This window comes from Lasioglossum baleicum, chromosome 1 (assembly GCF_051020765.1).
Source record: "Lasioglossum baleicum chromosome 1, iyLasBale1, whole genome shotgun sequence".
Taxonomy (NCBI): Eukaryota; Metazoa; Arthropoda; class Insecta; order Hymenoptera; family Halictidae; genus Lasioglossum; species Lasioglossum baleicum.
In genome coordinates, this window is record NC_134929.1 from 11,706,296 (window position 1) to 11,723,945 (window position 17,650).

At 34.2% G+C, this 17,650-nt stretch overlaps 3 protein-coding genes across 17 annotated transcripts; 2 read left to right on the plus strand and 1 right to left on the minus strand.

Moving 5' to 3' along the window:
* Window positions 1-82: 82 nt before the first annotated feature.
* Window positions 83-11,007, minus strand: Orp8 (Oxysterol-binding protein-related protein 8). Of its 13 annotated transcripts, XM_076421248.1 has the most exons (21): window positions 10,666-11,007; window positions 9,975-10,096; window positions 9,630-9,801; window positions 8,930-9,050; window positions 8,803-8,851; window positions 8,505-8,546; window positions 7,250-7,378; window positions 6,093-6,145; window positions 5,780-6,010; window positions 5,555-5,699; window positions 5,032-5,253; window positions 4,196-4,752; window positions 3,946-4,124; window positions 3,345-3,522; window positions 3,180-3,276; window positions 2,894-3,090; window positions 2,689-2,814; window positions 2,354-2,602; window positions 2,071-2,238; window positions 900-1,075; window positions 83-817 (listed from the first exon to the last, which is right to left on the minus strand). In XM_076421248.1, the coding sequence occupies exons 4-21, from the start codon at window positions 9,041-9,043 to the stop codon at window positions 586-588; spliced, it is 3,144 nt and encodes a 1,047-aa protein (XP_076277363.1). In that variant the 5' UTR covers window positions 9,044-9,050; window positions 9,630-9,801; window positions 9,975-10,096; window positions 10,666-11,007; the 3' UTR covers window positions 83-585. The 13 variants fall into 13 exon arrangements, with proteins under 13 accessions (XP_076277363.1, XP_076277370.1, XP_076277349.1 ...); XM_076421255.1 differs by lacking the exon at window positions 9,975-10,096; XM_076421234.1 differs by having other exon boundaries at window positions 9,630-10,096.
* Taf7 (TATA-box binding protein associated factor 7) lies at window positions 10,812-13,398 on the plus strand. 2 transcript variants are annotated; one of them, XM_076421574.1, is made up of 8 exons: window positions 10,812-10,938; window positions 11,192-11,316; window positions 11,444-11,572; window positions 11,656-11,736; window positions 11,820-12,186; window positions 12,271-12,627; window positions 12,740-12,909; window positions 12,986-13,398. In XM_076421574.1, exons 2-8 carry the CDS (start codon window positions 11,245-11,247, stop codon window positions 13,007-13,009), a joined length of 1,200 nt encoding a protein of 399 aa, XP_076277689.1. In that variant the 5' UTR covers window positions 10,812-10,938; window positions 11,192-11,244; the 3' UTR covers window positions 13,010-13,398. The 2 variants fall into 2 exon arrangements, with proteins under 2 accessions (XP_076277689.1, XP_076277699.1); XM_076421584.1 differs by having other exon boundaries at window positions 10,830-10,938; window positions 11,200-11,316.
* A 99-nt stretch (window positions 13,399-13,497) lies between these two features.
* On the plus strand, window positions 13,498-17,587 carry LOC143207933 (uncharacterized). Of its 2 annotated transcripts, none has more exons than XM_076421863.1 (5): window positions 13,498-13,625; window positions 15,198-15,309; window positions 15,957-16,011; window positions 16,269-16,405; window positions 16,487-17,587. In XM_076421863.1, the coding sequence occupies exons 2-5, from the start codon at window positions 15,235-15,237 to the stop codon at window positions 16,529-16,531; spliced, it is 312 nt and encodes a 103-aa protein (XP_076277978.1). In that variant the 5' UTR covers window positions 13,498-13,625; window positions 15,198-15,234; the 3' UTR covers window positions 16,532-17,587. The 2 variants fall into 2 exon arrangements, with proteins under 2 accessions (XP_076277978.1, XP_076277988.1); XM_076421873.1 differs by lacking the exon at window positions 13,498-13,625 and adding an exon at window positions 13,718-13,741.
* The last annotated feature ends 63 nt before the right edge of the window (window positions 17,588-17,650 follow it).

Consider the following 17,650-nt stretch of genomic DNA (forward strand, 5'->3'; position numbering starts at 1 on the left):
ATAATATATGTTATCATTTTTACAAGAATCTTATTAATATTACAGTTTATTATTGAGCGACTGCATTAAAGGCTACAACATCTTAGGTTCTCTGAATAAATATATAATTACTTTCCGTGCAGTATGATATAAAATATTATGTACATGATAAGCTCAACGAAATAGTGAATTTAATCTCCCTTACCCATAACAGATCTCGCCACTGCGAGGACTGTTTAACAACAACTACATTGTCTTATAGTAATCACCGGCAAGTGAACTCTACAGTTTTTCAATGCGGGGGAAGTGTTGTTCTACAATAGTGTCAAATGAAGCTTCTAAAAACTAAATAAAACATGATTGCACTGCATTTACAGAATATTCCTTGGAACATCTGGATTTGTTTATTCTATGTTTTAGCGGTATTCTACCGAACACGACGTGCCTTATTTTCCTCCACCAAAAAGAAAAACACGTATAAATTAAGTATTTGAAATTTTAGGTGTCTCTGCCATTAAGGCTTTCTTGGATACAAAGCTAATAACTCGAATCGAGAAAAGATAAATAACATATAAAGTGTACAATAGCGATACTTCACCGCATTTATCAACCCCCGCTAATCTCCGCGGTCCACATTTTTACCAAGTATTGTACACAAAAAACTATCACAATAATGAGAATTGTATCTATAAAGTTCTTTAACATACTTATTGTATAATGTTGTTCGCCTTGCTCTCGTTGCTTCACAGCAATCTGCTCTACCACACGTTGTATACGATTTAGATCTTCGCCGTATTGTAACATATGGCGTTCTATATCTTTCATAGCGTCAAGTATTCTGGAAAATTAATACTTCACCGTTTAAGAACAGTATATAGATAATATTACTTTATAGTATCGGACAATGTTGTAAGTCTTACCTTGCTGTAGAACGTTTCCTTTTACCTATCGATTGACTAGAATCTGAGTGGCCCTCTGCGGATGAACTTCCAGAATCATGAGCTGTTTCTGTTAACGGCAAATTATTTGATAATTGTCTTTTCGAAGATTTCAATACAGAGAGCGAAGAGCGAGATTCTGCTTGTAGAAGCGGAACCTATAACAGAAATAATCCAATTGCTCATATTTTATCGCAATTATCTTCGGTTTTGCTATAGCAAAATTGTGATTTTCATAAAAATATGCAATAAGATAATGCATTAGCAAATATCATTGTATTCTTATAAATTTATTATTTATTTTATTAAATTCATTATGAAACGCATCGAATACAATACGGAACTATAGCAATGTCCGATTGTAAGTCTTGGTGCCCATTCCACTGGGAGGCATACTCCGCGAGCGTCCAAGAAGCTCGAGCTACCTCGGTCGCCGAGCAGTGTAAACACGCCGCGTAATCGGATACTGGTACATCGGTGTGAACTACTAATCCAATTACAAAACTTCTTTATTTTTCATTATTCTTTTTTGGTCTTTCATCAACTTATTTGTGGCATTTTTCTGATTAATATGATACAATTCCGATGACATTTACTTGTGTAATGAACGATGAATGTTTCGGACGCAAGGAAAAACAGCTAGCGTATGGGAAATGCTTTGAACTGTGCCGGCGCGCCGTGACTCTCCGCGTCTGTTTCTCTCCCATACGCTGTCCTTCTTTGCGTCGAAAACTTTCATTGTTCATTACACAAGTAAATATAATTGGAATTATATCAATTTGGTATCATCTTCATTAGAAAAATGTCACGAATATGTTGGTCAAAGTCCCATAAAAAATAATGAAAAATAAAGAAGTTTTGTTATTGGATTAATTATGTTTACACTTCTCGGCGACCGAGGCCTCTCGAGCTTCGCTGTCCTTTTCTACGTTCGGCGCGGTTCTTCGAAGCCACAAAAAAATAGTGTCCTGCTCATGTCTACAGAACCGAGAAATGGCTTATTGTCGGACAATACTGAATATAACGGAACGACTCTACATACATAACGAATTCTTCTTCGGCATGCAGATAACTATAATATATGTAAAATGGTTTTAATACTAGTTGTGTATACGAACATGCATTTTGTCGTTCAACCTTTGCATTTTTGTACCTGTGTTTGAGGATCGGTCGAAACAATACTACCGGTACGCATGATTGGTGTTTTGTGTCTAGTTTTAGTGCGCACTATATAATCTTGCTCGTATTGCACAACATCGTTTCTAGGATCCCACGGTCTAACGTCTGCGTGTCGATACACCCAATTACCCGTTATGATATCCTGTTAACAAAACGTCACTTTTCAATGATCAAAGTTCAATCATCTCGTCGAACGAAGGGGTCGAAAATATTTACTGTTGCTTCAAAATCTTTTCTATACGTATAATGTTTAGTACCTGGACGAAATATTTCGGAACCCATTCTTGACTCTTCAGTTTTCGCTCCTTGGCACGTTCTCTTTGCGCCTCTTCTAACTGGGTTTTCGCATCGGTAGCAGCAACTTGATCGTCTCGGTTAATCGATTGAGTAACTTCGTACCATAATTTCTCGCTTTCCCATGTACTTTGATGATCTATAGGTACTGTATATTTTTTCAATCTATTCCTGCGAACTTCCGGCGTTGGATTGAAGAATACACTCTCTTGCTATAATATTGATCGACGTAGTATTAATTTACATAATTGTATTAAGTTACTATTATTAATGTAACAAATATTTATATGCCACGTACTCCGGCCCTTTTATCCGTAAATACTATTTGACCGTCCCAGTATCCTGATATAGTAGCAAGAGTTTCTTTTCCTAAACGTATCGCTCCTGCTACTTGATTCATTTGTTCTGCTCCACCAAGAAATGGCTGTTACGAAAGTAATAAATTACTTGTAGATATAATGTGCACATTGTTATTTTAATTGTCTACATATAATGTTAATTACCTTGAGCTTGAATTCTATTTCAGTATGGTAACCCGTTTTCTCGCAATTTATTTGAATCTTACCGCCTAGTTCCATAGATAACGTACCCATAAGGATACCTTTACAATGAGCGTAAGGTATAGTCATTGTGTAATCTTCACCCCTAGGTAACATTGTTAATATTGCAACACCATCTAAAACGGCTGATGTTGAATTTCCTGAGAAAGACAAATATGTATATATATACATTATTTGAAGTACTTATTTCAAGAAAACATATGACACACGTCGTGTTACACATGCTCACCATAGAATTTAGATTTAGCAATAATCGTAGCGCTAATAGTGAACCCGTCTTGACGATTAGTTACGTAGAAACCTGATATAGGTGGATGGTGAGATAACTGTAACAGTAAATTACAAGTAGCTTCAGTAATTTTCCAAACGACTGATTAGGCGATAGGAGGCTTACTTGTTCAGCTATATAGAAAGTCCTTGAACCATTAGGATGCTGCCAATAACAGCGAAAGGTTTCGCCCAATAATGGATTATATGGTTTTTTTAAACCCTGAGGTTTCTTATAGAAACCAGATAAATACCACTTTACAACGCCTTTCATGCGTGTAAATGCATCATCTTCTAATACAGCCCTGTAAAGATAATAAATAAGTTATATAAATCCGTGATTGTAGATCAACTTTTCGACTCGTAGACTCGTTTTTCCAGGATTGCAAGGGTGCGGGATGCGCCTTCTCATTTCTCGATAATGCAAAGATGGGGTTTTTCAGTAGTTTACGTTTACGAGGCGTAATTTGCATTATTCGCAAGCATAAAGCTGCGCATGTAGCTATTTTCATAAAGCTGCGGCAGCTTCATTCTGCCGAATATTGCAAATTACACCTCGTAAACTTAAAAATAGGACCTTTTAGGGCAATCACAGCCTAGATTGATCTTGTATCTAACGCTTTTGACTACTGAAAAACCCCATCTTTGCATTATTGAAAAACGATTCTACCCCTTAAAGAGATAAGAATGAGACCGACTGTGAATCAATAAAGATTTATCCAACTTACTGAGACAATAAGTCTGCATGATAATAGGAGTCGGCCAGCTTCTCTAAAAATGAGCGAGGTTCTAAAATAAAAGTAGGCAAAACTACTTTAGACAAATCCATGCCTGGCCGAACTTGCTTCAATAGGAACCATATTAAAGATTTTTGCTCATCTTGTAATTCTGTGACGACTTCTCCGGCCTGTATTTCGAATTCGAATGAAATTCCAGTAATTCACAGTGTAAATAATAAAAGTACGGGATTTATTTTACCGATCCAAGAACTTCATTTTCGTTGGCAATGTATGGGGTTTCATTGATTGTTTCGGGTTGATCTTCTTTAGCCGATCCTTCAGATTCACTGTCCGATGCACTGATTTCTGCGTCGGCTGCGACTCCGTTTTCAGGTTGGCTAATGTCGTCCAGGTCTGTGTGTGAGGAGTGCACAGGGTCTAGCGTTACTACTTGTGGGGTATCATACTGAAGGACATGTATAGAGGGAAGAGTCATGCGCCGGTTGGTAGATAGCGCACGATTTCGAGCTTTAATTTCAGTGTGTGATCTGTCAGGATACATATCTCCATCACCTAATGTCCCCACAGAATTCGATATTTCAACCATGTCTGTGTCTGTGGCAGGTGTTGGAGATCTGTCGCAGAAACGTCTGTCCCAGTATGCAATGGCGTGGTACAATTGTTGAAACATTGGAGTCGGTGAAGGACAAGCACTTCTGGGAGTATCGGTTGCATTAGGTAAGAATGGTTGCGGGCATGATAACAAACGTCTCTGAGGAGATGCAGGAGATCGGGGAGCGTAATTAGATAAACATACTGTAGGCATAGGAAGTAAGTGTTTAAGGTGAAAGATGCCAGGAGGGGAGTTATAATAATGACACCATTAATATTTGTAATCTCCCAGAATGAAACTTAACTAAGTAATTCTCTAAATCTAATTTGTATACTATTCTATTCTAGCTACTAAGAATAAATGTATGTGATGGTTTGGAAGCAAACGTTATTAGCTTGGTTTACAAACGTTACTTGTTCAATGCGACACTAGAGAAAGAGAGAGAGTTTCGCGCTATAAAAACATTCTCTACTCCGACCTACCATGTTCATCAAAATGTTTTTCATAATCGGCCTCGCTCCACTGAGTCTCGTGAGTTGTTGTAGTATCATGTGGCAAAGCACGAGGTATTGCGCTTGTCGAACGAATTATTAACGAGGAACAACGTAAAGATAACTCCAGAGCGTCCAACCAACATTTACCAGCTGCCTGGGAAGGAGCTCTGAAGATTAAGTAAGAAGTTGGCAAAGGTTGTACAACAGCACCTAAACAGGTATTATAACGTTTATGTGAAAAGTTGCTTTTGATAACTTTAAAACTTGAAAATTCAATACTTAATAGAGGTGTGCGAGGACCCGAAGATGTCGAGTGTCTGACGGTCGGGACGGGTCTTGATTTTAATATTATTGTCGAGATCATTCGACACATTCGAAAATTCCACAATTTTTGAAAATTCAAATAATTTCGAAAATTCTCGGGAATCCCGATATATTTGAGAATTCCGAAATTTTCAGGAACCCGTCCCGACCCGACTTTTTCGGATTCTAGCAGACGTCTAATACTTACCTATAGCCTCCTTCTCTGGGCCCCTCGGAGCCCAAATCGATTGCTCCAAAGGATGAAATAATTTAAAACAAAAGCCATCCTTTTTGCTCGGTCGTTCTATCACTTGACACGTATTTAATAAGACTGTTCCTACCCAATGGTTGCTCTGTAACAATTACATGGTTATCATTTTCAATGTAAAGAAAGAAAGACAAATATTATATCGGGAATAGCATAGATATGAACTTTTGTCTTAGGGCTTTTGTACAGTAAGAGTAAACCTGGCTTCAAGATACACCACAGTTTCGTCCAACTCTTCAGTGTTCCGCGCACTTTTAGCCAATCGCTCATCACAATAACAGTTGGATCTTTAAACGAACTGAGAAGTTCATTAGCAACACGTTTCTTTTCCATTCTATAATTTTTCCTTTGAGCTTTGTATGATTCTTTCCGAGTTAATTTACAAGAGTCTAGAGACTAAAAAACAATACGCAGATGTAGAATAAGATAATGTTATGTTTTTACAAGATAAGTATGAATATCAAATGAGATTAATTACCTTATCGGATGTATTATCCGTTTTCTGATTACCTTCCCCCATTGCAGACAACCCTATAACAAATAAATTCTTTGAATTATTCGATTTAATATTGCTTACACATTAAAATTACAATAATTTACGAAGAATTATATTTGCAAAAGTCACACAACAGTGTGGTAAAATATTAAGATGTTACTGACAGAAGCGTTGAATATTCTTAGTTTCATTATAGTTATTCTACTGTAGGTTTAATTTAACATATTGTTAAGCTAATAAATAAAATTAATACGCTTCGATAAATATTGGCTTAATGTTTCCCTACGAAGAAACTCTTTTCATTTTCTTTTTGGTTTTAGATCAGGATGTGCTCCGTAAGATGATTTATGCATGTCGATGAGATAATATCTAATAAAATTTGACAAATGATATAGCGAATCATTGCATGAAAAACTCATGTTACAAGACTGCAACAGATTCTATCTAGCAATCCGATATAAGTCTCTGCTATTTGTGATTGCATCAATATTTACATGTACTTAAGACTAAAAGCCTGAAATATAGTTCAGCTTAAAACATTCGCATTACAAGCTTTGGCAAGTTCAATCTTGATACTTTTCTGAAAACAAAAACTGATCATTCTATGAAAGAAGCGCATAGTTAAGAGATTCGTGGAATTTTTAAAATCAAGATGCAGCTTACTCGTTACAAAGTACAAGGGAAATTTTGTACTTTATACAAATTCAATAATTATACTTAGCATAATTTTATTAACATAATTCATTATGCGGTTAGCATATTTTCATCCTATATTTCTATATTCACTACAATACCGATAAATTATAAACTTCGTGTATATAATTATAACAAATTATTATATTTGTGGAGTTGATATTTATAGTGATCTATTTAACACACATATTTAATAATCTGTCGGATAAAGGAGATTATACAATGTACAAATATTACATTATAAAATGTATAGATTACAATGTTCTCATAATACATAGGTAAATATTGTAAAGCTGAACAAGAAACAAAAATATGCAGTTTCTTACAGCTAGTTAACTACTTGAACAAGTAAAGGAGAGTATTTATTCACAAAAAAGTTTAAAAAGCACCTGGCAAATTTTCATATTATTGCCCGTTATGATATTAATGTAACTTTGTGTTTATACCTGGAGATAGTGGAGGAGCAGCAGTTGTTAAATTTACACTTGTCGATAGGGACTCTGTTGATGGAAGTTTAGGTAATGTTGCAGACTGCGCTTGAGAACTGCTTCGTCGAAGTTGTTGATCCACTGGTTCTATATATTTAGTTTGTTTTCAGTCATAATTTCTATTTACCAATATGTATATCTTTTTGATACTTCAAAGACATTATCTTTTAAATCGTGTAAATCTATGTTTATCTTTTGTTTCAATTATATAGACTTCACAAACTCTTGAACTATAAACTATTCAACAATTAACTAATGTAATGAAGATACTAAAATTAAATTACACCACATATCGCATTCTAAAGTATAAGTTTATTTTAGCAATACTAATCGTGAACTGCTAACAACATTAATTCTCAAAGACAGATTTTGCAATAATAACACATGGTTATATACAACGACAGCTTTAACTTTAAATTTAATTTAGCTTAATCGCAAAAGCAAAGAAATGTTAGCGTTAAAAATGTGTATACATACTACTACAGCATGTGAAAATATGCAGTCTTGCAAAAAAGGTTGCATGCACTAAAAGAAAAATAATATAATGTACTACCGAACCATAAAAATACTGTTACATTGCATACATTAGAAAAAAAATCTATACTTTATATACAACATTCAAATTAATCAAAATATTATTAAATACCAAGACAAATTATACATGCATCGGGTAAAGTACATTCAAACGTTATACCATACTTCATGCACAGAGTATATTTTCAGCCATTAAAGAATACAAGAGCATTCTCTAATTTACAGATAATATTCTTCGAACAAACTTATCGCTAACTATATTTGTCGTATAATATGCTGGAAATGCGAATAATGTGCTAACAGCATGAATGTATTATGTTAATTCAATACATGTATGATCGGATGATGATAATAATGTTTTTAATAGTGTGATATATTATTGTATTTAATGTATTATTAATAGTGTGTTAATATCTTCGCGTAGTAAGTGATCTTGATGGAGATTATGTTCGAATAATAACATGTCTTTGATCTATGTATCGTAATTGTTGCGTCAAACACTGTTTAATAACATAAAATAACAAAATAGCGAGTTCTTTGAAATGAAAAAACACTAATACGTGTAATCTAGAAACAGTGTTATACATATGTATATACACATATATCTACTTATTGATTTTCATGATTCTAATATCGAGGCTTACTACTGTATACACACAATCCATATTAATAAGCCTACCTAGCTTACTTGGTAATGTACCACATCCACTGTCACTAATACCTTTAAATGACAATCGTTTATACTATCAATACTTCAATAAACTTCTTACTGCTAAAAAGTTTGGAAATAGATGTGTATATTTCGAAATACCACTAATGATAAACTACTAATGCGTGTGTGAAAAGTTTTCAAGTTATTCAAACATGATTAACTTAATTTTAGCAAAATATTACATTACATGAAAATTACTTTTACTTCGTATATGGAATATATGGTATGTAATTGTTTGTACAGGTAGTAAAAACAAAATTGTTACCGCTATCAAATGGAAGTTTATCTCTAAGCCTTTGTAAGATGTCTGTTTCCTTTTTCATAACAGAAAAACAATACGTAAGTGTTACATAATCCAAGTTATACTTACGATTACTAAGTGAACGGCTAACATTTGGCGGTGTCATGGTTTTAAATGAATCAGTAGCACTTCCAACAGAAACAGAATGAGTTTCTGATTGAGATCTGTGATCACCACCAGGTACGACGATCGGTTGGGAACTCATAGTGGATCTAATAAACACAAGTACATATTAAAATAGCCTAGAACAAGTAGCAGTTCGTGTTATTGTTATGTATTTATTTGCATAAGATAAAAAGAGAACGAAATTGCAGATATTTTTCTATTATAAGGCAAAAGACAAGTATAGACAATGACACATGACAAAAATAACTGAACCGATTAAAACACGTTCGTGTTACCTGACGGATAAATTGTTGAAATTAAAATAATAATATAAAAGAACAGGCGGCAGAACACGCGATGCATGTCATTACGAAATATAGTGTAATCTTAGTTAATTATCCACACCGCGATATAACGATCGGTAGCGTTACGTTTCTTTGCGAAATGACCACGCTTCTATGCACGACTGAAATCACCACTAAAGTGACACTAAAGAGCCGGAACATAAATCGAAAACGAACATTATTAAATAAGTATATAATATCACCAGTCTACTCTTGCAGTGTTGTCGGCTGTGTTATCGTGATTACAAGAATCAATCATTTGACTGTAGCACGAACGATGTTATTGCCGTACAATGCGTAAAAGAAACAAAAAAATTATTACATAAAGGGTTCGTAACTTACCTGATTTCGAACAACCTTTCGACCAGTCGATACTTCTTATATTCTGACGATTAATTAATATGTACGCAACGAACAGATATTAAACGAGAAACGGTGACGACACTGCTGTTAAATTCACCATTTCGGTCTGGACTAGATGAATTTACGGGTCCAACGCACTGTGCGGGTCACACTGTTTTTCACAGAGATAAATTACAAACATTCGAAGCAAGAAAAGCGAATGATACACGGACGTCAGAACAACCGCGCGAGCGCGAAGTCTGATGGTTCCATTGATCAACCGCTGCTGTTATAGCTTAACTATAAACATATGGATCTGCTAAGTTATTCAAAATGAAAACGTACGACGTATAATATGTATACCGCGAGCACATCGTCTGACATTGATGAAAAAGTAATCGGCGAGAATGAATATCGGCCGCCGACCGTGGTCGAGAACTGATCCCTAATGTAACGTGACCGTTCCGCTGCGGCAATGAAACAATTATACACATTAATACGATCCAATCAAATTCATTATTCAATCGATCAATGAAATATTGAACGGTGCTAAGAATACGATGCTCCACTTCAAAGAATGTCGTTTCAATTAATCTCGCATGTTCTTCCATGCATCATTTTTCGAGAAAGAATTTTAGAAATTTGCGCGTGAATAGTGTGATTCGATGGATCGAAATTATATTGATACTGCGGTGCGCAATATTACACGTATGTTTTATATCACTCGATTACGTGCTCCTTCAAGAGGAAAAAAATAAAAACTGTGTACGAGAATTTTTGTACACGTCCAACGGTGTCACTTTGCAAATATTGAAAGAGAGGTTCGAATGGTTCGATCGTGTCAATGACTATTAAAATCGAGAATCCTAAATAGTCACAACTTTATGTTTACCGAAACTTATTAATGTTGATACCCATGTTATATATATATATATATATATATATATATATATATATATATATACGTTCGTGTTACGTTCCACTCGAGCAAAATATTGAATAACCGAGAATTTGAGAGAAACAGGTTTTTACATACTGTACGATATTTTGTACTAGCATCGATAGTTGCAAATCAAATGTTCAAACAATACGTGGTAACGTTCAAAGCCGGACTAAGAGAGTTCTAAATGAAACGCTATCTATATGGTTAGTCATTACGTCACAACTGACGTCACTACGGACAGACATATTCTCTTTTCTTCTTTTCCTTTTGCTTCTCTTTGAAATAATTTAATTAAACGCTGCAAATCAATTTAATAAACTCTTCACCACTACGATTATCGATTCCTTCACACTTCATTATTTATCTGTAATAATCACGTTATCTACTTAGAGTGCCGCGTTTGTAATCTATCCGATTTCATATTGCGCTTAGTTCGGATAAGTCGATTTTTTTACCTATATGAATGTGTTTACATGGTGTTTACTGGTGTTTACTAACTTGTCAGAACCGTAACTATATAGAGTTGTTCTTCATTTTGTTTGATAGTTATCATTCATTTCATCGTGAATTATTTATTTTAGTATTACAAGTGTACCAAGTGATTATTAAATTGATTTAGTCTTCTAGTGAAACGAGAAATCAGGATCAAAACGCAAAGTACACCGATAAAACATGAGTCGTCATGGTACCACTGTAGAACCTCAAGTTGAATTAGAAAACCAATTTGTTTTACGTTTACCACCGGTAATTCCATTTTATTATTTAAGTATATAACAGTTTTCCCTTAAATTATTTGAGGTTATGTATGGTCAAATAGATTTTGTGTATTGTACTATTTAAATATGTACATATTTCGATTTTATTTTTCAAGGAACCGTCACGAGTTCTACGCGAAACTTTACGAAGTGGTTTACCTTTAAAAGACAGGTTGAGCATAAAATTGGAATCTGATTTGCGTTACGGGGAGGTTAGGTTCGATCACTGGTTACTCCATACCAAGGTAAACTTTAAATAATAGTAATTGGTTGTTGAACTCTATAAAATTTACAAATACATTGGCAATAATGTAAAACAATGTTTTAGGTTGTCGATTTGCCGACCATTGTGGAATCTTTAAAAACTATTGATAATAAAAGTTTTTATAAGACTGCAGATATATGTCAGGTATGAAAACGTATTATTTAATAGATTCAAATAATCTGTACATTGGGAAGCTTAAAGTAATCTCTGATATTTATTGTTTACAGTTGTTAATTTGTAAAGAAGAAGATGATCATACCACAACGGATGAAGAATCTCCAGTGAGACAAAAGAAAAAGGATCCGAATAAAGTAGACAAAAAGTTTCTATGGCCGCACGGAGTGACGCCTCCTACTAAGAATGTAAGGCGCAGAAGATTTAGAAAAACTTTGAAAAAGAAATATGTGGAAGCTCCTGAAATAGAAAAAGAAGTGAAACGTTTATTAAGGGTAGATAATGAAGCTGTTAATGTTAAATGGGAGGTAATATGCGAAGATGAAGATCAGACAAAACCCAGCAAAGTATCATCTTCTGGTACAGTGAAAACTAAAAGAGAAAGTATTAATGGCAACACGTCCCAAAGCCTCGATGTTGGTAAGTAGTACAAATATAAATACAAAAGTGGCAAAAAAACAAGATATACTTTACGTGTAAATATTTCTCTTGTTTCTTCCACAGCCGAACATGATATATTTGGCGAGCCTGTGAGCGACAGCGAAGACGATGACGAAGAAGCAAACATAAATGTTATGGAATTGGATGAAAACAGTCGTCTTTCTGCTGATAGCAGAGTGTCCGATTCTAATTCGTTGCAAGCCGCATACTCAGAAAGATCTAACAATAACACAAATACAAATAGTAATCTCGTGACAGAATTTAGTAAAGAAATGTTTCAGAATGATACTACTGAAACAGAAGCAGAGAAACCAGTCGATCCGGCACCAACAATAGTACCAAAATTGGATCCATTCCAACCAGAGTATATTCTTCCAGATAACTTTGCAGAACCATCCGCCAATGCTACAATATCAAAAGGTATTTTCGTTCGAAAACAACGAATGATATTCTATTAATTCAACGAGCAAAACTGTACAATAATCGCAAAACTGTACAATAATCGCAAAACTTTTTTGCCGAAATATTTCAGATTCGTTACAAACACGTCTCGCAACGCTGCATGCAGAATTAGCTGAATTGCGGCAGCGAAGACAGCAGCAAGAACTCGAAATTGCTAACATTGAAAATGTTAAACTGAGACAAAGATTCCAAGAAATATTAGATAATTTATTGACACAAGAGATGCAGAAAGTTCAAGAGGTATATATTCTTGTTGTATAAATGGTTGAATTGAAACGATTACATACTGTAAAATGACATAACTATTGTATTTCAGATTCAAACCTTGGAATTAGAGTAACACTTCGAGTAGTGAGACTGCATCGGCCACCTACATAAACATTGTGATCAGAACATTCGCATTCATGAAGTTCCTCATAGAAATATGCTCCAGAATTGTGAAAACTATTACACAACATTTTGTACAATATATATAATATACTTGTAAATTGCAATCTCTAATATAGTAACAATTGTAATAATTGGTTCGATGCAAGTGAATTTAAAATACTTATACGATATCATAATTGTATTATCTAACTTTTATAAATAAGAACTATAAGGTCAATGTCCCTATTTCTGATCATGTAAGAGTTCTGTTATCGCAGAAATAGATATGTATTGTTTATTTATGCAATAATCGACTGAAGGACCGACATATAAGTCTGAGTCTAGGTTTAGACACCATTAAATATTATAATAGCATAATTCGAAACAAACACTCTGTACGTAATGAATTCCTAAAAATCCAACTGCGAGTTTACGTTTACGTGTAAATAGGGGTGTAGGATTTGATCCAGGCTAAAAACGAGACTAGGGGGCAGCACTATACCGGGGACACTGAAAACTGAAATCCCGACCGTGAGCATTCTCATTCCCTCTCTGATATGCAGTGTCAAACTTCATCGCGTTAAAAGGTAACTATAACAATTAGTATAATCGTTAGTCCTATTGTGCTGTAAGCAAAACTCTTCGTACTGGAAGTTCTGCTTTCTTCGACAGTCATCTGTTTGACAACTATAATGGTAATATGGTAATGTCACGGAGTTGTTTATGAGTCGAATTGTCGAAGCCCGTCAATGGGGTCCTGTCTTACCATTTAGTAATTGTGTGAATAAATCTAGTCGTCATTTTTTCTATTATATTACGGATTACTTGTGGAAAAAGATATAGTTGTTTCGACATTTTCGTTTTACCAATGTTGTGTTCTAAATTCCAATTATGTCCACTCCTACGTATTTAGACCGTAGATATACCAAGATATACATACATGTACAGTATGTCAGTATATGTACACCCCTCCTTCAATTTACGCGGCATTTTTTTACACAGCCAGAAAATATACTCTACTAGAAATTTTAAAAGTAACAATAACTTATTCGGCGATGTTGAATATTAAATACTTTGCGATGAGGATGATACGTTCGTATGCCAATTAAAACAAAAAGATTGATTGTTTTGAATTATAGTAGCGATAGCAACATCGAATAAAATTTACTTTTCTGTTCTGGAACGTGATTATTGTTTTTGTTAAGCTGTTTCAAATAAATATGTATCTCTAAATAAAGCTTTTATTTCCATTAATATTTTTTCTTTTGTACTGACAGTCTGTATATGTATAATATATAGAGTATATATTATATCCACATCGAACGGATACTCCAATAAACATTTTTACGAATAGACATCGTTTTGTTTATATGATTGTATTCAATCTAACAATGAACATATTGTTACGTTGTAAAATTTTCCAGGAATTATGATATAACTGTGAATGCAGCCATTTCTTATTTGTCAAAGTTGCAGAATTTTTATTTGCACATGTGGCTTCGTGTTCAAGAAAAATGACCTCGAAAGTTTCTTACGTATACGTAAACTAATGGAAATGCATTTTCTGTACTTGTATGTGTTAACCGTAGAGATAGCGCGAAATGATAAAAATTTACGTCAAATGTCTTTACTTATTATTTTGTATTAGCTGGAAATAATGAAACGTGTTTAAAACAATTATTTAGGATGGAAAATTTTGTAAATATTTCGCGATAAGGCGGAATATCGTGAATCTGAAAATGTCATAAACTGCGGTTAAATGCACCGTTGTCCTACTATTACTGGAACGAGTAACGTTACGTTGCTACTCATACCGCATGAACGCTATAAGCACACGATTGCACACTTCCTTTCCTTTTAGATAGTAGTGACGGAATAGGTTCCAATATGGTTGTACTACAGATACGATTAGTTATTGCACTTATAAATCGACATTATCAAAAACATATTTAAGTCTCTACGAAAAAATTATTTCCAATAAGTTATGCATCCCTTTCTTGCAAATAGCTTAAATTTCTTTTTCATGTAATAAACGCGCCGGATCATGATTCTTTATTTTCTTCATTAAATGTATTGCATTTCCCCGTTGTTTCTCGGCTTTTTCGGTTTCTATATCAAAGAGCTTTTTGCATATGAATCAATAAAATATATGATTTCAGTTTCAGTTGGAAAAATCTTGATTGAAAATCTGTAACAATGGACGAAGAAGGATTCGATCTTTGCAAGAGTATGGATATCCAGGAAGCGCTTACGCAACAACTATTTTTCATCGTAAGTGGTGGCGACCTAGTTTTCCTATGAGAAATGTAATAATGTCATTGTCCCCCCACCCCCAAGAAAAAATAATTTTTTCGTTACAAAATTACGAGAACACCTTGTACGTCGAATTTTTCTTGGACATAAAATCAGCAAACAGTGTTGCAATTTGGCTCTTTGGTAATAAAAATGGCAAACGCAACGGCATTGCAGCCGCCGCGCGGTGAGTTCGAACTGTAGATGCTGAAGACGCGAAAATCGTTTAATTTATGACTCACTTTATCTGGAGTCTTCGTTCGAGCTGTCCGCAAGGTGTTAATAAAACACACGTTTACCATTGACGTGGAACGCTGCTGTTCAGGAAGCAAAGTTTGTTTGCTCTGCATGCAAGCTAGACGATAAAACTATTGTCATCAGGTGTTTCTTCATTGTTTACCTTACTCGACGGTTTTCTTGCAAACTTCAATGAATCAAACGTTTTGCAACTTGGCTCGAAAAATGGCACACAGGAATATAATGTTTCAGCTTGAGCTTCAAATAACTTCAAAGATTTAAACTTCGGTTCTAATAATAATAGTTATTTTATAATATCGTCCACTTCAGTTGAAATTTTATTTCGGCAAGCTGTTTTGCTAATGTTTATGAATAATTTGTTATTCCAGTTGCGGCAGAATCACGACTATTGCATGGACAGCGAGTGCTTCAACTTGTCCCAATGTATGTAGTACATATTCAGTAATAACTAGACAGCGGTTTTTTAGCGTTTACGACAAAAATGAGTGGATGTAGAAGAATTTTAAAATACTGTTATATTATTTTCAATTTATTAAAAATGTTACGAAAAAAAACAAATGTCTATTTCACTCCAGATTGTTGCAATTCGGGTAGAAAATGTTATATTTTGCATTAATATGCGCTGTCCAGTAATAACACGATGATTACCAATATTTTATTGACAACTTATTTTCTTTTAGCTCAAACATCGCCCAGTTCTCCGTCCTCGAATTTTCTGATAACCTTTTTAATCATTGCATTCGTGGTGATGATGTATGCACCGAGTTCGTTTCGCCGGTTGAGAAACGATAACGCTAAAGATCGCAATAATGGACGTGTAAGTAGACTTACACATTTCACCTTGAACGAGTTGTGTGAACACTAAATTATTAGTGTTACTTTTTAACAATTTTTTCAGGACTCGAACAACGAGCCGCCTGCACCTCCGTCGGCAATGCAATAAAAAGTGCAATAATATGTGTACTCGATGTAAAAAATAGAACTGCCTGAGCTTACAGCTACATGCCTTAATATCTCTATACACGGAATCTCTACAATTGAATGTATATTTGTATGCATTAGAGTGGTACCTACTTTCTCTCTCATTCTCTCTGTTTTCTGTTAAACTTAATAATGTTAATCAGCAAGATATTTTCGGTAAAAAAATTACAGCTATAAAGATTAAATCCAATCTCTGAAATCACGTTATAAACGTGTTGGAAGTCAACATAAACAAACGTATTCATTTGAATAATATGTACTAGGCTGGAATAAGCTGAAATAAAGTAATCGTACTTAACAAGAAGGGATTACGAGATCATTGAGGTGTTTCGATATCTATAGATATTGTAAATAGTACCTGCAATCTGATAGAAACGCTTACAATGTTTATGTTGATAAACCATTATCGGAAGGATGTAATCTAAAATTATATAATGAAATAACTATCAGACAACGGATTGCTCCAGGTCTATTTATCGAGATCTGAATTTCGCTAGATTTACCGTTCTTCTGTTCATTTAATTTTACAAAATTATTTTTGATTACTGCTGTTATTTTTTAACAAACGCGCAAAAGACCGAAGTGGGTACGAAGTCTGTTGAGTGAAAAGTTTAAAGTATTGATGATAACACAAGAAGACACTAAGGCGTTTTTTCTTTCTTATATTAAAACTGTTGTAGTATTCTCTATATGGTATTTTAACAATTTTCATAAAGGAAATCATAGAAACAGGGACAGAAATTTAGTTACGAATATGACAGTATTACCGCTAACACTTTCAAAAAAAGAATTGTTAATCATTTTACCACGCTTATATTAGCTTGTTTGAAACCTCTTCGGAGGTAATAAAAGATTTATGGAATTAGCTGTTCAAACTTTTTACAATGTGATTGTAACATGTTTTAACGATTTTTCATGCGAGATATGAAATAAGTAATTTATAGAGTGTATTAATTTCTTCCACTGTTATACATTCCCACATCGTATTTTTGACAATAAAATAAATATATGCATTACAGCTTGTACTGTGTTCACTTTCTTACACCTTTTCGTAAAAAGTAGGATATGCGGAAACGTGAAT